General features: G+C 36.5%; 5 protein-coding genes and 1 pseudogene across 7 annotated transcripts; 2 read left to right on the forward strand and 4 right to left on the reverse strand.

Annotated features, from left to right (window-relative positions):
• Nucleotides 1–338: 338 nt before the first annotated feature.
• On the reverse strand, nt 339–5,323 carry LOC104705969 (protein TORMOZ EMBRYO DEFECTIVE). Its single transcript, XM_087462315.1, has 14 exons — nt 4,859–5,323; nt 4,559–4,741; nt 4,262–4,423; nt 3,887–4,104; nt 3,484–3,766; nt 3,238–3,372; nt 2,886–3,004; nt 2,267–2,423; nt 1,861–2,107; nt 1,701–1,777; nt 1,416–1,535; nt 1,172–1,302; nt 911–1,085; nt 339–823 (listed from the first exon to the last, which is right to left on the reverse strand). The coding sequence occupies exons 1-14, from the start codon at nt 5,153–5,155 to the stop codon at nt 506–508; spliced, it is 2,622 nt and encodes an 873-aa protein (XP_087318441.1). The 5' UTR covers nt 5,156–5,323; the 3' UTR covers nt 339–505.
• A 191-nt stretch (nt 5,324–5,514) lies between these two features.
• On the forward strand, nt 5,515–6,990 carry LOC104705970 (inositol-tetrakisphosphate 1-kinase 1). Of its 2 annotated transcripts, XM_087463162.1 has the most exons (2): nt 5,580–6,013; nt 6,102–6,990. In XM_087463162.1, exon 2 carries the CDS (start codon nt 6,140–6,142, stop codon nt 6,734–6,736), a length of 597 nt encoding a protein of 198 aa, XP_087319288.1. In that variant the 5' UTR covers nt 5,580–6,013; nt 6,102–6,139; the 3' UTR covers nt 6,737–6,990. The 2 variants fall into 2 exon arrangements, with proteins under 2 accessions (XP_010420378.2, XP_087319288.1); XM_010422076.3 differs by having other exon boundaries at nt 5,515–6,990.
• A 5,080-nt stretch (nt 6,991–12,070) lies between these two features.
• On the forward strand, nt 12,071–14,233 carry LOC104705971 (transcription factor MYB93-like). 2 transcript variants are annotated; one of them, XM_087462323.1, is made up of 4 exons: nt 12,071–12,211; nt 12,470–12,744; nt 13,159–13,851; nt 13,991–14,233. In XM_087462323.1, the coding sequence occupies exons 2-4, from the start codon at nt 12,482–12,484 to the stop codon at nt 14,025–14,027; spliced, it is 993 nt and encodes a 330-aa protein (XP_087318449.1). In that variant the 5' UTR covers nt 12,071–12,211; nt 12,470–12,481; the 3' UTR covers nt 14,028–14,233. The 2 variants fall into 2 exon arrangements, with proteins under 2 accessions (XP_087318449.1, XP_087318448.1); XM_087462322.1 differs by having other exon boundaries at nt 12,115–12,229.
• A 921-nt stretch (nt 14,234–15,154) lies between these two features.
• Nucleotides 15,155–20,464, reverse strand: LOC104705972 (SART-1 family protein DOT2). Its single transcript, XM_087462316.1, has 13 exons — nt 19,939–20,464; nt 18,942–19,508; nt 18,352–18,490; nt 18,213–18,255; nt 17,902–18,015; nt 17,713–17,809; nt 17,561–17,627; nt 17,414–17,473; nt 16,714–17,323; nt 16,033–16,415; nt 15,717–15,937; nt 15,539–15,623; nt 15,155–15,440 (listed from the first exon to the last, which is right to left on the reverse strand). Exons 2-13 carry the CDS (start codon nt 19,496–19,498, stop codon nt 15,363–15,365), a joined length of 2,454 nt encoding a protein of 817 aa, XP_087318442.1. The 5' UTR covers nt 19,499–19,508; nt 19,939–20,464; the 3' UTR covers nt 15,155–15,362.
• On the reverse strand, nt 20,432–21,296 carry LOC147939626 (octanoyltransferase LIP2, mitochondrial pseudogene; annotated as a pseudogene).
• Nucleotides 21,297–21,537: 241 nt separating this feature from the next.
• LOC104705974 (THO complex subunit 7A-like) lies at nt 21,538–23,089 on the reverse strand. The gene is made up of 3 exons (XM_010422080.3): nt 22,876–23,089; nt 22,030–22,687; nt 21,538–21,894 (listed from the first exon to the last, which is right to left on the reverse strand). Exons 2-3 carry the CDS (start codon nt 22,639–22,641, stop codon nt 21,775–21,777), a joined length of 732 nt encoding a protein of 243 aa, XP_010420382.1. The 5' UTR covers nt 22,642–22,687; nt 22,876–23,089; the 3' UTR covers nt 21,538–21,774.
• Between the last annotated feature and the right edge of the window lie 121 nt (nt 23,090–23,210).

The raw sequence follows: 23,210 nt of genomic DNA on the forward strand, positions 1-23,210 counted from the left end.
CGTGAAACAAAAGTACTCTACAAACAGAAACAACAAACACACCCATGAAAGTAGTATATTTTCATCAGGGATATTACAAGTTCTGGAAATAAGTTATTACTAGTTTGGCGAGATGTATAGTTTGTTCTGTTTTGCTAAGTTTTCGAGAGAGAGAGAGAGAGAGATATATCTCATTGGTGATGAGTTTTTACAATCAAATGCAAGTTTACAAATGGAACGGAACAATACTGGTGATAACAGAAACTTGAAAGCCGCTGAATTCTGAAATCTGAAAGACAATACTGGTAGTTTCAGTGGAGGGCAGGAGAGAGCCACAGGGGATAAATGAGATTGTTGAATTTTGAGAAAAAGTCAGCAAGTGAAACTCTTTTAAATGAAAGGCTTAAACGTTGAAAGACAACAGCACTTACAAGAACCAATTACACAAGGAAACTAGAAATACCAAAATTGGGATTCCATCCCTCAAAATCTCAATCAAAATATAATTCATACCATGGGATTTAACTCAAACTGCGACTACGCTTCCCTGAGCTTCGGCAATTAGTCTCTTCTTACTAGATCTGTCTTTGGATTTCTGAGACTTTCGTTTCCTCGAAGGAGTCTCCTGGTTTAGCTCTTCTGTGTCTCGTTCCATTGCAGCACTGACCTCTTTTTCTTTCTTCTTGCTCTTAGGATACTCACTCTCAGTCTCTGGATCAATTACTGACATCTCTCCAAGTGTGTAGTCTAACAAGAAGCTGCTTCTTACAAATCTGTCGATTCTATTATAATGCCTCTGGGAATATGGGATTAAACCTTCCAGGAGTTCTCCAATTCCTTTTATCTGTCGAAAAGTTCCCAAGATCAAGCCAAAAGTAACCCATAATATTTACTGCTAATTGATCTTTGACTTTTAGGTTAGAGACCATACCTGAACAATTTCAGTGGGAGGAAGTATGTTGAAGGTTTGGTAAAGAACAAACTGAGCAACGTGGCATAGCTTTGGTTTTGTGTTCCATTCTCGGACATATTCAAAAAGCAAACGAAACTCTTCCTTTTCAAGTCCTTGAAGAGCTTTCACAATCTGTTCGTCTGATTCTCTTTTCCTGTTACACCAATTGCGCGTTAGAAAAGGAAAAGCTTAATATCGAGAAAAGCAATTGCTACGTGTTCATGAATGGATGGCTTTTACCTGCAGAGACCAGCAAAGAGTTCGAAGACTTTGTGAGGCCGACGAAGCTGAAATGCTAATCTTATAGCTTTAGTGTATTCAGCATCTAAGACTGCGTTTTCCAGCTCTTGACCTCTCAAGATTGCTTCTTCCTGTACAACGGAAGTGGTTCAAGATGATGGTCGAACTAAAATATCAAGTATACATGACAGCTCGATGGAAACCAGATTATTAAAACTTAAGTAAATTAGTGAAATTGACAGACCTCTTTCCGGAATTCGTCTTCTTTATCAAAAGCTGTTGAATCATGCCATAAATTAATAACTGCATCACCTCCTCCAGTTGCAATCATTTCTGTCTTCTTTCCGACAGCTAAAGCCCATACCTGTAAAAGTTAAAGAGAAATTTGTCTGAAAAGAATATCAAGAGGACTACGACTAATGGCAATGAACATGTTCCATCAAAACGCTAGAAATAAACACCTCGAATACTAATACAGGCAGACCAAGATATGGATACATCAAGAAACCAAGTAGACTGTTTAAGTTACCTTGTCCTCGTGCTGGTCATATGTGGCAATGCATTCGCTAGTGTTCACATTCCAAAGTTTCAATAAACCATCGGCACCTACAAGTGCACAATTAAATGTTAGACTAAAAAAAAAAGAACTAATGACAAGAACCTATGACATTCAGGGTAGTGAAACTTACCACATGAGACAAACTGGGTTCCATCAGTGATGAATGAGGCCCTAAGTACACTTGAAGTATGACCTTCAAATGTTTTGAGGCATGAACCATCAGATATAGCCCATATTTTTACTGTCTTATCACCTGACGCTGTGATTACGCACTGATCAACAGTTGAGAACTCAACAGAAAAAATCCGCCTCTTATGTCCTCTAAGTGTAACAACATGCACCAAGTCTGGTAGTCTCCATATGCTAGCCGTACGATCCTGCAAGACAGAAACTAACAGTCAGCGCTCAATGCATCTTCATTTAATAGGAGAGAAAGAAAGATATATTTCTCAATTCCCCTGCATTTGATAAAGGTTCACTTGAATGAGATCTCCACAAAATTAAACAGAAGAGGTTTGCTCATCATATTTTATTACCTCAGAACCAGTGCAAACTAAGCTATCGTTACGAGCAACAGCCACGGAATTGATGTCTTTATCATGGGCAGCGACAACACTTCTAGTTTTCAGATTAACTGGCTCCTCTGAGTCCTCTGAGATACCATCAAGGCTCCAGACCTTCAGTGTGCGATCACTAATCCACAGTAACGTATATTAAGAGATTAAAATAAACTAAGAGAAAAATGACAAACTTGGAAGTGAATATAACAATAGATAAATATCTCTATTGTTAAAAATGCAGACAAGTTCTACACCTTCTATCATGACATGGACGTGTCCATATTTACGTACACATTGGTTTAAACATCAATCATATTTTCTAGACTACACAATCTCTATACTTCTTATCTGGTTGTAAATTTTCTTTTACAGCATAAGGCCTGACAGTAAACAGTCAGCATTTTACAACTGAAAATTGATCCTTTCTTATATTTCCCCAGAATCCTAATCAGGATTTCCTCATTGTTAGAAACAATATATGCATACACTAGAAGCATCATTACTAGGAACTGCCTACAGTATTCCCATGCTGGCAGTACCATGCTTCATTTATATCAAAATAGAAGGTATATGCAATCATTTACGTAGCACGTACCCACTGCCACTGACAAAGAAACTAAAGGACTTCTTCGCAAAAGCAACTGCTAAGATATCACCATTATGACCCGTACCAACTCCAATGCAAGATTTGCTTGTTGCATTCCATAGCCTTACCTGTACAGTAATCAAATATAAGCTAACCGACTCCACAGATCACTCTAACAGAAAAGGCATTTTGGGGAGTGATGTGCATGAAAAACAGAAATGATATAAGCAACAAACAACCCTGAAAAATCTGAACAAAAAAACTATCCCTAATAGTATGTGCTTTGCCACCAAACTCGTAGAAGAAGTCTCAAGGGGGACAGAGTTTATGGAAAACTACCAAGGTCAGTAAATGGTCTTACAGTTTTGTCTTTACTTCCAGTTACGACTAGAACATTCCCAGAACTAGATACACAAGTGTCAAGGGACAGAACAACTTCCTTATGGCCAGCTAAAACGTAGGAACATGACATTGTTGCAACATCATAAACACGAACCTGCACATATATTTGCAAATCTTAGTCCATTAAATAATCAAAATGACTTGATTATACTCCCAGAAAAATGATCAAGCCAGCATGATGCAGAGTGCAAAATACTCGGGTTACCTCCTCAAGATTTGTAGCTACTGCGAGAAACTGTTCTTCATCACCTAGAAACTTCATTTCAGCTATTTCTTCATTATATCCAACAAGCCTCTTGCTTAGCACTAACTCGGATTCTTCTGCATTTTCCACAACGGAATAGAAAAAGAACTGCTGATCAGCAGTCACACAAAGCAGTCCGCGATCAGAAGGCAGCATAGCAGCTGCAGTGAATCCCCTTTTAGATTCCTCGTCATCCGAGCTGACAGTAATATCCGACGACTTTTGCTCGTAGAGGCAAACTGAACTGTCAAAAGTGAAAAGCCAAAGATCTTAACACAATTTTCCTACGCTGGATAGTTTATATAACTTTACAGCAAACATTAATCACCGCAACAAAAACCTATTAAAGGGAATAACGGCTCACCCTTCAGACTTCCAGAGTCGCACAACACCACGTTCACCAACAGTAATAAAATATGTTGCTAGAGAAGAAGAATCCTTCTTTTTACTCTTCTGATCCAAAGAAGTAACAAATGAAGCGAAAGGCGTCCCAGAAGAAACTGTTGTCACAGCTTCTAGAACCTCAAACGTTGCAACAGTAGTCTTGCAGCTATAATCATGAAGGTCCCACACGTTTACAACCTGTGATCAACCAATTAAGTTAGCACCACTGATCAATTGAACTTTAGAATAAAGGCAGTACTCAAATGTCTCATACCACTTAACAAAACACCAACAGATAACAATCCTACTCCTGAAGTATGTAACTCAACTATACTAGAGAGTGCTTAGAACTCACTTTATCTCTTCCAGCACTGAATAAAGTCAATCCATCCACTGATAGAGCAATTGAAGTCACAGCTGAAAAGTGCTTCTCCAAAATGGCAAGACATTTCTTCTCAGTATTCTTAGCCATAAGATCCCAGACACGAACTGTTGAATCATCACTTGCGGAAATAAGCTACAAAGAACGCAACTCTTGTCATCAAACATATATGGAGTATAGCTTAACAAGAATAACACATCTCTTTATAATCGAGAAAGTCTCCCCCTTTATAACAGAAATATTACTCCCCAGACAGAATTTGTTACTTACGATATTTTTGTTTGCGTCAGGATGGAACAAGATACTTGACACAACTCCTTTATGGCCTTTGAAATAATGAGTGCAGAAACCACCATCAACATCCCAAACAAGCACTTTCCTATCAGCTCCGGCAGTAGCTAACAACCCTCCAGATGCGTGGCAAGCCATACCCATCACAGGTCCCTCGTGTCCCTGCTCATCATTAAGCACAAATTATATATATATATATATATATATAAAACAGCACAAGGACAACAATAGTAATCCGGACGAGCTCAGAAACACCAATTACAGAACCAATTTGAGTACCTTCCAAGAGCGAATACATTTCAAGGTTTCCAAATCCCAAACTCGAATTTGTCTACTATGTCCAGCAGAGAAAAGGAACTTATCGTCAGGACTAAGAGCCAAAGCAGTGAGCGTATCCGAATCTCCTTCAATCGTGGATTTCACCGACGAATCCGAAGAATCAACGATGTTAATGGCGTCACCACAGGCGCAGGCGATGAAAGAACCATCAGATGAAACAATGAAAGGACCACCGCCGTAGAACTGTTTTAGAGATCGAGAGCACTTGTAGTTCTTCTTTAACGAATGAGGAGCCATCACGACGGCGAACCCTCTTTCTCTTTCCCGTCCGGTGGTGAAGAAGAGAACGTTTTAGAGCTTTCCGCGAAGTAATAAGGTAGCCGGAGAAAGAATTAGGGTTTAAGCTGCTCGCTTTTATATCTCTCTCTTTTTTTTTTTTTTAATTGGTAGTAGCAAATTACGCGTATCCGCGTTTGCAAAACGTTTGAAATAAATATCCAAGCCCATTAACAAACAGTACAATGGCCCATAATAATTAAGAAGCACTCATAGCCGTCCATCTGAGGAAAAAGACCTACACTAGTCTTCTTTCTGACACGTGTTAAACATTCGCCACTTGCATCTTCACACGTACCAATATTCGATTCCACACGTGTACAACATTCCCTTCTCTCTCTCTGTTATTTCCATCTCTAGAAAAGGCCACAAACCAAAAAAAACCAAACTTTTCGATTCTGTATGATCTCTTCGATCTAATCGAGTTCTTTTTTTTTTCTTTCTAAGCGTGCCGTGTAGGATTTCACATCTAGGGTTCGCTAAAAGCTTGAACCTTTTTCTCTAGGAAGAGGTTTTGATTCCCCTGGGCATGAATTTTACCCTAACCTTGTTACCTTCGAAACAGAACAGCCAAAGATGTCGGATTCAATCCAAGAGAGATACTTAGTTGGATACGCACTCGCAGCCAAGAAACAGCATAGTTTCATCCAGCCTTCTTTGATCGAACACTCGAGGCAACGAGGCATTGATCTGGTCAAGCTTGATCCGACGAAATCGTTGTTGGAGCAAGGGAAGCTTGATTGCATTATCCACAAGCTTTACGATGTGTACTGGAAAGAGAATCTTCAAGAGTTTCGCCACAAGTGTCCTGGTGTTCCTGTAATCGATTTGCCTGAGGCTATCGAGCGATTGCACAATAGGGTTTCGATGCTTGAGGTCATAACTCAATTGAGCTTTCCTGTTTCAGATAGCGAGAGGTTTGGTGTCCCGGAGCAAGTTGTTGTTATGGATTCGAGCGTTTTGAGCGGTGGTGGAGCTTTAGGGGAGCTCAAGTTCCCGGTGATTGCTAAGCCGTTGGATGCTGATGGGAGTGCGAAATCTCACAAGATGTTTTTGATATATGATCAAGAAGGGATGAAGATACTGAAAGCTCCTATTGTGTTGCAGGAGTTTGTGAACCATGGTGGTGTGATCTTTAAGGTCTATGTGGTTGGTGATCATGTGAAATGCGTAAAGAGAAGATCTTTACCTGACATCTCTGAAGAGAAGATTGGGACATCGAAAGGGTCTCTTCCGTTTTCGCAGATATCGAATCTGACTGCTCAGGAAGACAAGAACATAGAGTATGGTGAGGATAGGAGCTTAGAGAAAGTGGAGATGCCTCCGTTGAGTTTCTTGACTGATCTAGCAAAGGCCATGAGGGAATCAATGGGTCTCACTCTCTTTAACTTCGACGTGATTAGGGATGCGAAAGATGTTAATAGGTACCTTATTATTGATATTAACTACTTTCCTGGATATGCTAAGATGCCTTCTTACGAGCCTGTGTTGACGGAGTTCTTCTGGGACATGGTCACAAAGAAGAAGAAGAATCATGTCTGAGAAAAGGTCTGCCAAAAGTTGAATAGCAGGAGCATTTGTTGCAACTGCCATTACAAGCATCTCAATTGGTTCTGGCCTGTGGTGATTAGCTGCTCTGCTAATTTTCATTTGGATTCTTGAACTTGTGGTTTTTTTTTTTTAATATATTTTTTTAGTTGTTTCTCTTTCGTTTACTTCCAAGTTTTGCAAGGCCTTGTTCAAATGCATAACTGTTGCTACTCTTGAAATGCATTGGATCTCTAAATTCTTGGTCATTTGCTCTCTTCTTAACTATTGGTAGTACTAGTAGTGTAGCTTGTGACTTCTCTTTCAAGCTTTAATGGCACCTATTTTCCTCAAGTCTGTCAAGGACCTTGTATGTTTTCGCCAATTTTGAGGTGTAAGTTGATTGGTAACCTTCCCTCGAAAATGCTTATCCATTCACTATGTTCTAAATTGTTTTACGATGCTAAGCTCTTTGTATCGGTGACATGGAGATTGTTTGCAAGATATACTTAGCGAAGCTCTTTGTACTTGTATATGCGTCCTATGCTTCTTGTTTCTGCCTTCTTGGTGCAGAACTCATGTCAGATAGATGTTCATTGTTTGTGATCGATCATCTTTTTAGTAAGGTATGTGATTGTCTAAACTACACATATGTGTGATTCTAAATTGGGGTTGGCAATTGTGCTTTAGCAACTTGGTTGAAGCTGATAAGTTGATTCTGGACAAATTTGAGATTCTTACTTAATCTCCATTTTTCGAATAAAGTAAAGGTGATGATTATATAGATAACAGAGAGAGAGAGAGGTATAAGTGTTGTTATTTTATTTGTTTCTTTATTGGTGAAATCAGCTAGTGAGTGATTGGATTGTTTCGACTTATTAGTTTCTCAAGTTGAGAGCGTGGGATGGAAAATACATGAAAGAGACACATGAGTGTGTGTGGTTCCTATGTTCCTACTACGGTTTCACGATCAGTAATAATCGCGTTTTCGCTATTCTATAGGTATTAATAATATTGGGCTTTCGACATTTATTTGTATGTTTGTTTGTTTACAAGTTAGTGTGGGTTGTTTTCATGGTCTCAAGGTGTTCCTCTTGCCTCAATTGATCTGCCATTTTATTGTTTAAAATAAATCCGTTGGATCTGATTAATCTTTACAAAGAAGAAGATCTCAGTCATCGATAAATGCCATTTAATTTAGATTTGAGTGTTCATTGATTCCGGGTTTGTTTTTGTAACCATTCAACAACAATTACGTGACAATATCTCGAGGTTGTAATTGTGTAATTAACATCCTTAATTAGATCGAATATATGAATTAGTAATCTGTAAATAATAACGGATGTTTATGTAAATTTGTCTACTCGTTATAGTATCGTAATTATGTTTTTGAATTTGTGTATAAATTACGAAATAATTTTGAGATATATACCTTTCGAAAAGCCGATGAGCTTTTGGATTTCTGCTATATGGAATCCATCAAATTGATAGAGAGGAATATGACCTTTATTTGACTGCATCGAACTTCTAATCCCTCACGCCTCAAGGTAGCTAAATGTAAGCTTTTTTCACTTTCTAAATATTTTTAAATACTACTTTCTCAAAAAGGTCTACATATATAGTCCTTCTCGTAATATTTGACCTGTACCGTAGTCGACTTAGAGAAGGTAAAATCGAAGACTTATCTACGTTATATATTTGACATGGAAGTCTTCGTTTTAACCAACTCTTTTCATTTTTAGTTTTATTCCTAACCTAAAAGTACATGCGTAAGGTGAAATAATTCATGGGTTATTAACTTATTATACGAGTGTTTGATTAGTTATATCCCAAACCACTGCATAATAATTCATTGTATACGTAACTTCTCCCAAGTAAAAGTAAAAGTTTTTTTCCATGTAACCGCAGAGTTTAACTTTTTCTTTATATGTTTATGACTGTAGTGGTCTACAACGTTGACGCACCATCCTACTAACTAATTGAATTACTAAGCTTTAGGTTTCTAAATATTATTTTGCGTATATGCATATAGCAATGTAACGTGCAAATCGTTTTGTAGGTTTCTTTTTTCAAAATGTTAGGTTTGACTCATACGCAAGAAGATAATATATACTGTCAGGTAATTATCATCAGAAACGGGTCACACTGATGCATATCGGAGTTAAATGTATAGATACAAAGTTTAACTTGGTTTTTCAGTATATGACGTGTGTACTGAAATTTTGTGGTGTTGGTTTCTGAAATTTTGGAGAAACTCAGGTACTTAAGCAAATTTTGTCCTTTAATAATTTTTAGTGAATGTCAATTTGAGCATTATAAAGAAAACAAGTCTTTAATAACAGCCTGTTAATTAGGTTTGGGTTTGCGTAAAAGTAAAAATAATCATATCATATATTTAAACGCAAACACAAACGTTAAAAGCAAACAAACATTCAGAATTAAAATGTCAGTGGTTTTGTCGTTGTACTAGGCAGATTTCTAAAACAATTGTTTCCAAAGCTTCTCTTGAGATCGAGAGATCCGTAAAAGTATTAGTCATATGTTGTGTGGTATTTGACTCGAATAAGTTATTGACCAAAATTTTAAGAATTTTGGTAATTTAAAATATGAGTTATGAGGGATAATTTTCGAAACTGTTGTGAGTAAAATAAGCATAAATGCATTATTCAATCAAAGATCATGTCCTTAAAACTAAAGCCTTAAGATTAATGAAGATGATATAAGTGTTTGGTTAGGGGAAGATCAACTGTAGCGTTTGTTGTCTCCTTCGGATTAGTTGGAAACTTCTTCCGTACGAATCTTTCATCTGTTTTCTATAAAATACTGTTATTATAATAAGAAACTTTTGATAGATTACAATTAGTTTCTTAAGAAATGTTTAAATTTGATAATTCCAAAACATATATAAATTAGTGAGTTATATGATAAATTAGTACGTATTATGATCGATCGTCTAGCTCGTTGTATCGAAAAAAAATAAAATCCGATGATCTGATAATTTTATATGGATATGGTGTTTTTATGGATCAATTAACGTCAACGTCGTAGCAATGAGAATGATTTTATATATGGACGAATTTAACGTCAACGTAGAAGCATCTAAAAAAGGCGATTAAAAATTAAGTGTTAAATAAGAATTAGTTTAGTCGTTAGAAGATTTAGGGTTTTCGCGGGTCCCAAGAGTTCATGTTTGCGTGACTTGATGTGCTTAAAACTAAATTTACACCAATAATCAACCACCAATATCGAGACGTTTTTTTTTTTTTCTTTTCTTTTCATAATTTATACTTGATATAGCAATGTTCATATATCTGTATTTATACTATTTGCAGTATACGTACATTTATATTTATTTCTTCGTCAATATTTACTAGCTAAACCTCCAATTTCAATTTGTCTGCATTTTCCTTTTTGTCTAACTAATTTCGTGTTTAAAATTTATAGAGATCCTCGAAATATCCTCAATAACTTATAAAATTATTAACGCATGTGCCACATGAAAAAACATAAACTATGAAATTTAATTTTGATTAGTTCACGTATTATAAGCTTCGATTCGATGGAGTGTAAAAGTTTTATCTAAAGGGTTGTTCTCATGATGATTCCTGGAAACACTAGCTAGCACTCGATCTGCATGGCTCGTGTAGAATATGAAACACTTTTGGCTAAGAAAAAAGAAGAAGGTGAGATGTATTATTGATATGTGTTCATCTTTGGCAACTGTTTTATTGATCAGAACACGATATATTCAATGATGAAAAAAAATTGACTTCAACAATAATAGTTTTTATTTGTTTATATATACGTATCATGATATATAAGTTGAGATACGTGGCATGGTGTGGATCGTTTGTTGACCAATGACCAGTAATGCATACTGTTGTGGACACTTTCTTCCAAAATCTTGTTATGTATATAATCTATAGTTTACTATCAAATACTATGTATATACACAATACAATAATAATATAACGTCTGACAAAACAAATTTAACGTATCCACGTGGAAAATCTAAATGTATTTTTTCTTTTGTCGACAAAGCGGAAAACCTAATTTAATTTTTATATGTTGGTTCCATGTACGTATATTTTGGAAGGGACACAAACTTATATATAAATTATAATTGAAATAAATAAATAATTAAACGGGAGAATCATTGATAATGCAACATGTTGTACGTAAGTCATGATACTATACAGTGATCCTATACAGTGTTCAAGAAAACGGTTTAGGGCGGCTGCTTAGGCGCCGTCTAGGTGCTAGGTACTCAGCAGACGTCTAAATGACTGCCTAACCCGTTTAAAATTACATACATTTTATTTTAATATTTATTTTTGATTTTTAAATTACATATAATTAAATTATTATGTTTTATATCTATATACGTAATTATAAACATTTATATGTTGTTAATATAACTTAAATAAATGTATTTTTCTTACCGTTGTTTATAATTTATAAATTTTTTATTTTTATAACATATATTTTAATATAATTATATATATATAATGTTTTATGTTGTAAATGCTTAAACCGCCTAAAAACCATCTAGGCCCCGACTAAGCGTTCTAGGCGCTAGGCGTTGGGTCACCGTCTAGCGCTTTCTTGAACAATGATCCTATATAAAACTTTATACTTACGGAAAAAACCTTGATACCACCCTCCATTGTTTACCACGTACACATTTACAGAAAAATTTGCTTCATTTTTTTAAACTTGTTAAATATCAAATCATAAAGTTTTTACATCTATATATTTCTAGGATAGAAAAAAAAAACAAAAATGTGTTTCTTCAGTGTGGCTAGAAAAAATTCCTAGATCAAAAAACACTAATTTCTCAGTTTGTATAATACAATTTTTTTTTGGCCCCATTAGGTATGCAATGACAGTCTTTGGTGAAATTTGATATTTGGCGTAAATCCAAATGGCTAATTCACGTGGAAAGATATGCATAAAAAATGATCAAGACAATAGTAAAATATTGAAATTTCATAAATTATCTTTCACAAAAACATGCATATTTTTCTAGACCTACAATATTTAATTTTTAAAGGCTTTAATTTGATATGGATTAATTTTAATTATATTTCTATTATGTACACTTACAAAAAGCTTTATAACTAATTACATATCCATAATACTTAATTTTCTTTTGTACATTTAAAAAATTTAAAGGCTGTATCTACAAACTTCCTTTTGTCAACATATGGATTAGTTGCAGCAACTTTTGTGTACCTACATTGCTTCACAAACTTGATCATCTTCTTCTCTTTCTTTCTTTTTATTCTTCTTACAAAAATATTTTGATAAAACTTTCCACAATGGCATTTTCGTTATTTATCAGGTCATCAAAGTCAAAAGCTAAACTAAGATCTTCTCCCTCCGACAAGATACAAGACACGAAAGCCCTATTTAATGCAATGATCACACATTCACTAAGATCCTTAATTATTATTTTGATCGCCTGCTTCATCAAAATTTCTCTCCCTTGTAAGTGCTCTTCAACAGGTTCGACGATACATATACTGATATAAATACATACATGCATGCAAACATATACTTATCTTTCTGCTCATACACGTTAACAAGTACAAGTTCATATGAATTCAATTACGGTGTTTGCTTAACTTATATACTGTTATCTCTCTTAGATTGATGTAATTCTACATTTAAGCTTAATTATTTATTCAAGATTAATTCTCAGGAAAATAAATAACATATATATATATATATATATTTGTGTTATAGTACGTAATTATAATGGGGCGCTCACCATGTTGCGATGAGAATGGGTTAAAGAAAGGGCCATGGACACAAGAGGAGGATGAGAAACTGATAGTTCACATTCAAAAACATGGCCATGGAAGCTGGAGAGCTCTTCCAAAGCAAGCTGGTTTAAACCGATGCGGGAAGAGTTGTAGATTAAGATGGACTAACTACTTGAGACCTGACATTAAGAGAGGAAATTTCACTGAAGAGGAAGAACAAACTATTATCAACCTCCATTCCCTTCTTGGAAACAAGTAATGAATCACTTTTTTTTATAAGTCCTTACATTGATTGGAAATTAAACCATTTGTTAATTCTTCTAGTCAAATCTTTGATTATATCTCACAAGTGGTTTAAATAGTTAGTGTGAAACGAGCTAGGATTAAGTTTATAACCAGAATAAAGAGTAGTCTGATATATGAAATATATAATGAACATATATATTAGTATATGGCTTATGGATGAAAGAATATAATTGTCATATATATACCTACTACACTGGTTTTCTCTAGGTGCATACGTCTGTAGCCATTTTTTCAATCTTGAAAACTAATTCTTGTTATGACTAAAAGAAATCAATATTAGGTATTAATCTTAAACTAATCCACTAACTAGGATAATATCAGTTTGATAAATTTTTTAAAAAGTTTTGTATGTGTTTCTGAAAGGTGGTCGTCGATAGCTGGTAATCTTCCTGGGAGAACGGACAATGAAATAAAAAACTATTGGAACACACATTTGAGAAAGAAACTTCTCCAAATGGGGATTGATCCGGTGACCCATAGGCCAAGAACCGACCATCTAAATGTTCTAGCTGCTCTCCCACAGCTTCTCGCGGCCGCAAATTTGAACAGCCTCTTGAATCTCAATCAAAATGTGCAACTGGATGCGACAACTCTTGCTAAAGCTCAACTGATACACAACATGATTCAAGTCCTTAGCACCAATACCAACACCAATCATCCTTCTTTTTCTTCATCAACCATGCAAACCAATAACAACAATCTCTTTGGCCAATCCTCTTACTTGGAGAACCAAAATATATTTGGTCAGTCTCAAACCTTCTCTCATATTCTTGAGAACAATCATGATAACCCTTTGGATTCTTTAGCTTCCGGCCCCATTCAACCCGATTTTCAAGATGATCATAATTCACTCCCTCTGTTGGTTCCTGCTTCTCCTGAAGAATCTAAACAAACTCAAACGATGATCAAGAACAAAGACATCGCGGAGTACCATCATCCTGATCATACTACAAACCCTTCATCATCAAATTCGACGTTCACACAAGATCATCATCAGCCATGGTGTGACGTTATTGATGATGGAGCAAGTGATTCTTATTGGAAAGAGATTATAGAGTAAGTCCTCTTACAGTATTCACCCACATACATCTTGTTTTGTGATCACATGAACGTTTTCAGTGAATAATGGACGGTTCGGGGGGGGGGGGGGGGGGGGGGGGGGGGTAGTCTAATGTTTTAATTCTTCATTTTGCAGGCAAACGTGTTCGGAACCATGGCCATTTCCTGAATAGACAAGACTGGAAAAATAATTAAAGAGAGAATACTTTGATAATTTTATTTGTTGTCAATAGAGTTAAAAGCATATTTGTTGTTCACTAATCTTCCTTACATTTTGTTTTTTTAGGACCATTGTGTGGTAAACCGTGTTCTTGTACAAACTTAATTACTGTACCTTACCGTATTAGATACAAATGATTCGTGTTTGTAATTACTTTAATATTTCTAAATTATATATTTTGATGAAAATACAAACGTTGCTTTTTTTTTTTTTTTGTTCATCCATTTGGATTTCTTAATTAAAAGGTAAATAAACATACTACATCGACACGTAAACGCATACGCAAATACAAGTAAAACAAACAAGCTTGTGATGTCTTCTATTAGTTGTATTTTTAGTCAACCAAGTAAAACCAAAACAGATTCTTGAGTCTCCCAAGCCGAATAAACAAATAAATCTGATTACTTTTGGATAAGAAATATATAGTTGTACTTTTGTTTGTTTTACCAAATATAATTGAAGTTAAAAGATTTAGTTGGCGATGGGTAAGAAGAAGTGAACTACAAAATATCTCTCGAAAGTGACACAACCTTGTTTTCGTTTTGACTTTGGTAGGAGACAAAAGGGTTTAAATGAACAAAGCTTTAGTTACATATATTACGCTACATGTCTCGTGGGACAGAACATCTTGGCACTATTTTTAATCTCGCGGCCGAAACTAAAAGTCATGAACATTTTTTTGGTCAACCGACTCATGAACACTTATGATTTGATACTAAGATGGAAAGGGTAAATTAATTAAATTAACAAAATTGAATACTTTCAGTCAAAGGAAACATCGTCTGCAATATTAATTCAAGTTAAACACTCAACCAACCACATTTCATTTTTGGGTTGTGACAGGGAGATATAAAGAGAAACGTGTTTTAACGATTTAATTGATTTTTTTTAGCAAGGTACTAGATTACTCTCAAGAAAATATAAAGCCAACGGTTAGATTTTTAATCTGGTTTAATTTTGTCTGTCTACACCAAAATTCAGAGAACTTTTGAGTTAATTTCTACTAAAGATATATTGTTTTTTAATTTGTTGGGATGCGATAAAAACAAAATTTTAAAAGGAAAAGAAACAGAAGTGTGATTTTAAGAACTGAAACCAAACCAATTCGCGTTTTTGGCAACTCCATCAAAATATCATCAGTCTCCGCATGAATTTATATATTGAGCTATGTCTTCTTCTAAAGACTGTAACAAAAGATCAGAGACGTAATCAGAATCCTGAAAATGAGTTTACCAGAGACAAATCGATGTGAAGCAAAGACGCAAGCAAGATTATCTATAAGTGTCCTTCAAGGCTTTGGTCTCTTTGGTGGTGTATCCGAGTTTCCAGGCTCCGATTTCCGCTTTATTCCCAAGAAATGCTCCACCTGAAATGTTTCATCGCAAAAGATCAATACTAATCCTGAATAAGGCTTAAGTTGTTAAAGAGGAATGTATTTTTTTAAAACATCTTAGATCATGTAACCTTTTTGTCACCAAGCATTGGTGTTAAGCTTCCTGGAACATCCTTCTCAACAGTCGCAAACCCGCTCTGAGGATCACTAGTTTGTCTGAAAAATGTAACAAACAAGTGTTAGTTAAAGGAGCGTCACTTCTAAGTGATGCCTAAAACTAAAACTGAATGATGAATCATCTATATATACCCTGGTCTGACATGGCCACTGAGGACAAGGTAAGGGGTTTTCAGTTGAGCTTGAGCCTCTCTCATTCTTTGAACAGATTGCGATGGTGTGTCTGAGTTTTTCATTTGCTTTAACTTGAGCTCTTCCTGGTACTGTTTCATCCGTTTCTCTTCCTTCATTTTTCCAGGTCCCTTCCCGTGAAATTTGTGAGAGAGTAATCGAAAGGCTTCTTTTGGAGTTAACTGTTAAACAACAAAGATTTGAAGATCGATTATTTTACATATACACATAAGGACGAGTTTAATAAGAGTGAGAAACAAAGCTTCAGAAAACTTACAGTTCTACCAAACTCGTCAGTTCTCTCAATCCTGATGTCCTTGAATCTATCTTTAGATTCTTTAGTTCCTTCATCATCCACAATACCCACGAGCTTGCTCTTTTTCTTGTCCATATTTCTACCACCCCAATCGACCTTTTCCTTTAGGGTTCCTCGGTCTTTAAGAAGCTTCAATGCACCAGATAATCCTTTTCCAACCGCAACCTCATGTATAGTTTCATCAGGAGTTACCTCTTTAGTATCTGATGAATCTTCTGCTGCAACCATATCAGTATCTTTTACTTCTGTCCAACCATCGGGATGCTCTTCTTTTACTTCAACAGGAGCTTCGGGTGCTACATCTTCTTCCATAAACACATCTTCGCTTTCAGGCTTCCGCGCAACTGAAAGACCACATCATTAGATCAAAAACTCCATAACCACTTCTAAAGACTAAGCAAAGTTTTGTCTAAGAAAAATAAGTAATCAGCAGGTTGGAGAACTGATTAGAGTAGCCACAAACTATTTGCAGACAAATCAAACCCCATGCATTGGGTTAGTATATGCATGTGTGAGAGAGAGAGTGTCTTTGTATGACACCAAATAAATGTTTCAAATAACGTAGTACTATAGCAGATCAATATAATAGAGGCAAAACATAAATAACAGTGTAAATGTGTCAGAAGATGATTTAAAATTTACCTTCATTGCGCTGGAGACCCCAAACAAAGTCCCCCATCTCTGTGAAAACCACTGTATTTTCTTGTGTTTCATCCCCGGTGGTGCTATTGTCATCTGTTGTCTGATTGGTGCTGGAGGCCACAAGATGTGCAACTGCCTGAGGACCAGATCCAGCTTCCTCTTTCTTAATGAGAGCTAACCTCCTAGCTTTCTCTAAGGATTTATAAAGATCTTCAGCATCATCGGCCAACACCATACTCTCATCTTCATCTCTTTTAATAGGCTGAACTTGTTCCCTTCTGAGTAGTCTGGATGCCTCATCAGCTTTAGCAATGGCTGTCTGATAGGCATTGCTCCGTTTTTCATACTCGTTCCTTTCTTTCTCTTCATTCATGGCCTGCCTTTTGCCATCTTTACGAGAACCAAGATCTTCAGCTCCTAATCCCGATGCAACAGCTTCTGCTTCAAGCAAATTTAAGTCCAATTTATCCTTTTTCCGCAATTGTTTCTTTTTCTTGGGTTTTTTGAACTGTAGCATTTCTTCATGTGAGAAGTAATCTGATGTGACTTTTGCTGACGAGTTAAGGTCTTCAAAAGTATTTGTTGTCTGACCCTGAATTCTCTTACGTAGCTGATAGGTAAAACATGAAAGAAAATTAATACCACTAGTGTATACTTACTACGGTCCATTTAATATTAAAAAAGTTAGAAAGAATAGTACCTCCTCCAGCTTCTTCTCAGCTTCACCGGTGAAGCGACCCTGTGCATCCAATAAGATCCCCTAAAGACAAAAACAGTAAAATCGATTATTCCAATGGAGTGCCTATAATTCTGGTATTTGAGTAATCCGCTAGAGAGAGTAACTTACCTCATCCGTAGCAGGCTCATCGTACTGCGGAAGCATCTTCTTTTCTACCGTGGGATCATCATTAAACCTAAAAATCAATATCATGCATTTCAGTCTTAAGCAACACAGATATGCTAATTAAATGCCATTTGAAACACAGATATTTAACTTACTTGTCATCATATATTCCCTTTTTCTTCTTGGCTGCTTCATAAGCTTCATTTCGACGCTTCTGTTCTCCAATTTCCACATTTTCTAGCATGTCAATCTCTGCCAGAATAGTTACAAATCTAGTTTATGACACACCCTCACATTAACCATGCTGATAGCATAGACGAAAGAGAGCATTAAAAGATACTAACCATCGTTAACGTCTCCATCAGCAAGGACACTTTGGTCTTTTAGTGTCAAGATAACTGCTCCACCTTCCACCACTTTCTCCAAACCATGTAGAACTTTAACACCGGATAGATGCCCTGTTAACCAGAATGTGTCAAGATAAAATTATCAACCAGAACACATCACATGAAGAACTTGATTTAGAAAAGAAGAAAGAAAAAGGAATCCTATGGTATGATAGAATACACGTATCATTATACTTATTTGAGTTTACATGATTAGTTCCTTTGACGATTTAAAGTTAATGGTGAAAGAACTGGAAAGGAAAACATACCGCCATCCTCGCTATCTTCATTTCCACCTTGATTAAGGTTGTCCTGAACAAATATAAGATAGGATTAGATTAATAAAATGACAACTAAAAGGAAGTTATGGAGAAATAAAAGGATATGTCCAAGGAATGGAGATAACACCTGCTCCTCAAATATTCTCGAGAGTTGCTGTGCCCTTTGCTTCTCAGCATTTCTTTTTTCCTCAATCTTACGGCTCCTTGCAACCCATGATAGAGCATCAGAAGCATCTTCAGCTTTCTTCTTTCTTTCCTCTCTCATCCTAAGGAAGAAAACAAAAATCTTTTTAATTCTTATATTACCTGTACATCTAGATGTCATATAACATAGGAGAAATAAGCAGAGCCTTGGACCCTTTCAGTAATAACACAGAACTGTATAACAAGACAAAGATTATCATAAGATATACAAAAACAATACTCAGTGAGTAAACCAGACTAATTAGTAACCAGCAAACTCAACAGCAGCACTTTATAGAATCAAAATCAGAAAGTGATGTTCTTACCATCTATACTAGGTGTTATAGTAAATTATAAAACACGGCCACAGCATCAAACAAACAAAACGAGCACAAGAAAGAGAGAGGATACCCAGAAAATCACTCAACCCAAAAGTCATGGAAAGGCAGAACTTTCTCAACCGTAAGATTTTAAATACTTGAAATAAAATTTCAAAGATTGAATAGTTAACAACACAAAGCAAGAATCACTTACTTCAAAATGCGATTCTGAAGTTCCAACGCAGATGCTTCTTTGCCGCTTGATGTAACATCAACATTATCGTCACCTTCATTTAGACCTCTGTTGTCATAATGTTCATATCTTTCAGCAGCTTTTTGAGTATCATCATCATCTTCATGACCTTTCTTACTCGCTCTCTCCTTCATTCGTGACCTATCCTTGTCTTTTTCTTTCTCATTTTCTCTATCTTTATGATTATCTCTTTCTTTCTCCTTCTCCTTTTCTTTTACGCGATCTCTGGTTTTTTCTTTCTCCCTCTCTTTATCTCTACCTCTAGAGATCTCCTTCTCAGTGTCTCCTTCTCTATCTCTTTTTCGGTCCCTATCTTTCTCCTTATCCCTGCGGTGGTCCTTTTCCCTTTCACGCTCCTTATCCTTGTTCTTTTCTCGGTCATAGTCCTTTTCTTTATCCTTGCTCCTATGATCCTTTGCTTTCCTCCTTCCATCTCTGTGTTCTCTAACAGGAGAAACCTCGTTGTCAGCTCTCTCTTCCCTGCTTTCATGCCTCGATTTAGACTTTTCAACTTCCATCTCCAAACGCCTACATGAATACCAAAAACTTCAATCAAGACCAAATCACCAAATGGAACAACTCATAAACAACAATTAACAGTGGTCGCAGACTAGAATGAGCAAGATGGGTAACAAAACTACTATTCCTGCAAATTGATAAGCAGATACAACAACCAGCTACATGTGAATTACTCCGACGACGTACTTGTACAACAAACGTTTCCCAAAATCCCAAACAACACAATTAACGAGTAAAACCCTAACCTAAGAAGAATTTCATTAATATTGGGGAAAAAGGTAGAATCAAATACTGGTTCCGGTTATAGCACCAAGTAAAAGTCCGGTGAATAGACGGAAAAGGGAGCACAGTCAAGCAATATGATATTCATCGGAAACAGAACGCGAACGCAAACTTCCGAAAAGAAAAGAAAAGTGCAATAAATTCCGATTCGAGTTACCTCGAGATCAAGCCTTCAGTGGAAAGTGCTGATATATTCGGATCGACGGACAAAGAAGGTTGAAAAAACTCAGAATTGCTTGAGAAATTTCCGAGGGTTTACAGAAAAATTGCGAGAGTACACCGAACGAATAGAGCAGAATAAGAAGAATAAAGCCCAAGTAACTGTGAAGAAAGTGAGAAGATAATGCTTTCAAGCCAGAGAGATGGCGGTTAAAATCATACAGCGGACGATCGCAAGCTCGCCGTGGAAATAGACGGAGGCGACGAGAGGAGAACGAGTGTGCAAAAATAATGGAATAAAAGAGAAGATATACGTATATATAATATTCCGGTTTAAATCTTAGTCGGTATAATTTTGAACCGCTTTAAGTGGTTTACCAAAAAAAATTCTCGTGACCGCATCGGTTTATGTGAAGACTCAGAAGTCAAAACCGGCTAGTGTGACTTGTATCATTGCAATGAGGTAAACCAGAGATTTATAAAACCGATTCTTGGCAATGAAAGGTTTCTTTAGCATTCAAGAGAAGACAGAGTAACTAAGATTAAGACTGTGTGTATAGATAGATAACAAGACCAAAACCGGAATAGATTAGAATTTATAAGGTTGCTTCCAGTAGGATGAAATCACTTTTGGGAGATGAAGAAGAGATCAAACCGTATTATTTTATTCTTCATCTTTGGGTGTCCAAAATGACCGAGGAGGGATCTTCCTTCCACACAACATCATCATAAGAAAACGCTTTGGCCAAGCAAGTAATCAACTGCTTATGAATCACTTCTTCAGAAGGAAGCAGAGCATCCGTCTCTCTTCTCAAAGATGTAACTTCCTTACCAGCAATCCCACAAGGCACAATGTGCTCAAAGTAGTTCAAATCAGGATCAATGTTAAAGGCCAAACCATGACAAGTGATTCCAGAAGATATCCTAACCCCAATAGCACCAATCTTTCTATCCCCGACCCAAACCCCAGTCTCACATTTGTTTCCTGCACGAGCTTTCACGCCATACATTGAAGCAAACTCGATCATTGACCGCTCCAATGTCTCCACATAGTTCCTAGCACCAAAACCGATGCTGCGTAAAGAAATGATGGGAAATAAGATGGCTTGATGAGGGCCATGGAAGGTGATATCTCCTCCTCATTGAGTATAATGAAGTTCAGCTCCAATTTTTGTAAGTTCAAATTGAGGGATCAGTAGACTGTGATCGGTTCTACGTTTTCCGAGTGTGTAAGTTGAGGGTATATGAAGTTTGATGAGCTTTTCTCTCGGAAACTAACTTGTCTTGGATTTTAAGGGATTTCAAATAGTTGACAGTGCCTAGCCTCCAAACCTCCAAGGTTCTAGGGGATCTCATTCCCTCCCTGCACAGTATCACAGAATCAATGATTAAAATCACTTCAGCTCTAAATACTAAGCTTAAATATGAAGATTACTAGAGCCAACACACACAAAAATTCTTCTTCTTTGCATCAAGAGGAAAGTGCTGAGATGTTCGGATCGACGGACAAAGAAGGTTTAAAACACTCGAGCTCGCCGTGGAAAGAGACGGAGAGACTCTGGTGGCGACGAGAGAAGAACGCGATTGGGCAAAATAATAGAAAATGAGAAGATAATATTCCGGTTTAAATCTTAGTCGGTATAATTCTAAACCGGTTTAATTGGTTTAATGTATATATGACCAAACCAAAAAACATTGGTTTATGAAGACTCAAAAGTCAAAACCGGTTGTAAGTGTGACTGTGTATCATTGCAATGAGGTACACCAGAAATTTATAAAACCGATTCTTGGCAAGGAGCATTCAAGAGAAGACAAGAGTAGCTAAGATTAGGAGCTAATCGATGGACATGGCTTCAGCGCCACCAGCAGTTGTTGTTTCCTCGGACATGTTCCTCTGCATTTCTTCAACCATACTCTTCTGTTCTTCCTCCATTGTCTCCTGCAACTCATCCACCTTTACATACAAATTTTCACAAAAACAAAAAGAAGGGTTAGAATTTAGCTATAAGAACGAGAAAGAACGGCAACATTTTGTTTGGAAGAATCTTAGCTATAAGACACAATGAGAAACATGTAACATCTAACATACCACATGCAACAACAATGCAAACTGCTTCTTCCTTAGCTCAAGAAGTCTCCAGCTTGCTGTATCCTCAGCCTCCAGTTCTGCAATCTCCTTCTTCAATTCATGTATAGCCTTTTGTGTCTCTGACTTCGGTGGCTGCGCAGAGATAAGTTTCCTAATGGCTTCACACTCCTCTTTATGCTGTCTCTCTATTTTACTCTCTTCAAGCTGTTTCTTAAGATGTTCAATATCAGCTTGCGCCTGCATAATCTGCCTATTCGTCTCTTCTTTAAGCTCGTTGAAGTTCTCTTTCTCCCTAAGATTCGCAGCAACAACCGCTTGGCTCTTAAGAAGCGGAATCTCAAAAGCAGAAAGCTCCTGTAAGAAAGCTTTCGCGAGCCTACCGCACTCACTGTAGTTATCTTCTTTTTCTTCTTCTTCTTTGTCTACTTCGGTAACGAAAGAAGTGAATTTTTTCTGAAGCTTCTTCAATGGAGGTTCGCCTCTGGTGGTAGTGGTGCGTGTGAGAAGCCTATTTCTTATAATTTTGTCATCTTCTAACGGATCAAATGCGTAATTAGCTGCTGCTATAGTCTCTGACCTACCAGAAACAATCCTCCTAGTTTTCACAGACATCTTAACTACTACTATATTCTTTTTTTCTTCTTTTTCAACTCAAAATCTGCAGAACAAACACAATCCATAAGCTAAGCAAAAGCATTATCAGAATCATACAAATGTAAGCTAGTGAGAAACAGTAAGGTCCAATACTCGATTCACCTGGGGGAGTTCACTAAAACATTCGAACTAGTAATTGCGGTGAGAGCGAGAGAGAGAGAGAGAGAGAGAGAGAGAGAGAGAGAGATTTACCCAACAAATAATCTGCAAAAAGAGAACCGGAACCCAAGATCGAGGCGCCTCTGCTACGGTCAAAATTCCAAAACCAAGATAAATTCTGATTCTCTGACTCTAATCGGAACCCTAATTTGTATTTTTGCCGTTCCTTGCCCTTTCCCTCGTTCTTCAGTTCAGTTTGCTCGTTTTTTATTTTGCCTTTCTCTATTGAATAAATTGAGCATACAACGTCCTGAACTTTTTATTTTATTGTATACTAAACCCTGTTATTTTTATAATTTACAATATAAGCCAGCAAATTTTGGACTTGAGATTCCAAAATGGTTAATTCCTAGGATGTTGATTATGTG

This window comes from Camelina sativa, chromosome 8, assembly GCF_030686135.1.
Source record: "Camelina sativa cultivar CO46 ecotype springtype chromosome 8, ASM3068613v1".
Classification (NCBI taxonomy): Eukaryota; Viridiplantae; Streptophyta; class Magnoliopsida; order Brassicales; family Brassicaceae; genus Camelina; species Camelina sativa.

What these genes read in the sequence shown, in the direction of transcription:
- LOC104705974 (XM_010422080.3), bottom strand. Translation starts at nt 22,641, where the DNA reads ATGTCTGTGAAAACTAGGAGGATTGTTTCTGGTAGGTCAGAGACTATA. An exon ending in TTGCATTGTTGTTGCATGTG is followed by an intron (nt 21,895 to 22,029) that starts GTATGTTAGATG and finishes TTGTATGTAAAG; the next exon opens with GTGGATGAGTTGCAGGAGAC.
- LOC104705972 (XM_087462316.1), bottom strand. Translation starts at nt 19,498, where the DNA reads ATGGAAGTTGAAAAGTCTAAATCGAGGCATGAAAGCAGGGAAGAGAGA. An exon ending in ATGAGCCTGCTACGGATGAG is followed by an intron (nt 17,474 to 17,560) that starts GTAAGTTACTCT and finishes TTTTGTCTTTAG; the next exon opens with GGGATCTTATTGGATGCACA. An exon ending in AGTGGCCATGTCAGACCAGG is followed by an intron (nt 15,624 to 15,716) that starts GTATATATAGAT and finishes TACATTTTTCAG; the next exon opens with ACAAACTAGTGATCCTCAGA.
- LOC104705971 (XM_087462323.1), top strand. Translation starts at nt 12,482, where the DNA reads ATGGGGCGCTCACCATGTTGCGATGAGAATGGGTTAAAGAAAGGGCCA. An exon ending in CATTCCCTTCTTGGAAACAA is followed by an intron (nt 12,745 to 13,158) that starts GTAATGAATCAC and finishes TGTTTCTGAAAG; the next exon opens with GTGGTCGTCGATAGCTGGTA. An exon ending in TATTGGAAAGAGATTATAGA is followed by an intron (nt 13,852 to 13,990) that starts GTAAGTCCTCTT and finishes TTCATTTTGCAG; the next exon opens with GCAAACGTGTTCGGAACCAT.
- LOC104705969 (XM_087462315.1), bottom strand. Translation starts at nt 5,155, where the DNA reads ATGGCTCCTCATTCGTTAAAGAAGAACTACAAGTGCTCTCGATCTCTA. An exon ending in TCAGTGCTGGAAGAGATAAA is followed by an intron (nt 4,105 to 4,261) that starts GTGAGTTCTAAG and finishes GGTTGATCACAG; the next exon opens with GTTGTAAACGTGTGGGACCT. An exon ending in AAGACGAATTCCGGAAAGAG is followed by an intron (nt 1,303 to 1,415) that starts GTCTGTCAATTT and finishes TCCGTTGTACAG; the next exon opens with GAAGAAGCAATCTTGAGAGG.
- LOC104705970 (XM_010422076.3), top strand. Translation starts at nt 5,771, where the DNA reads ATGTCGGATTCAATCCAAGAGAGATACTTAGTTGGATACGCACTCGCA.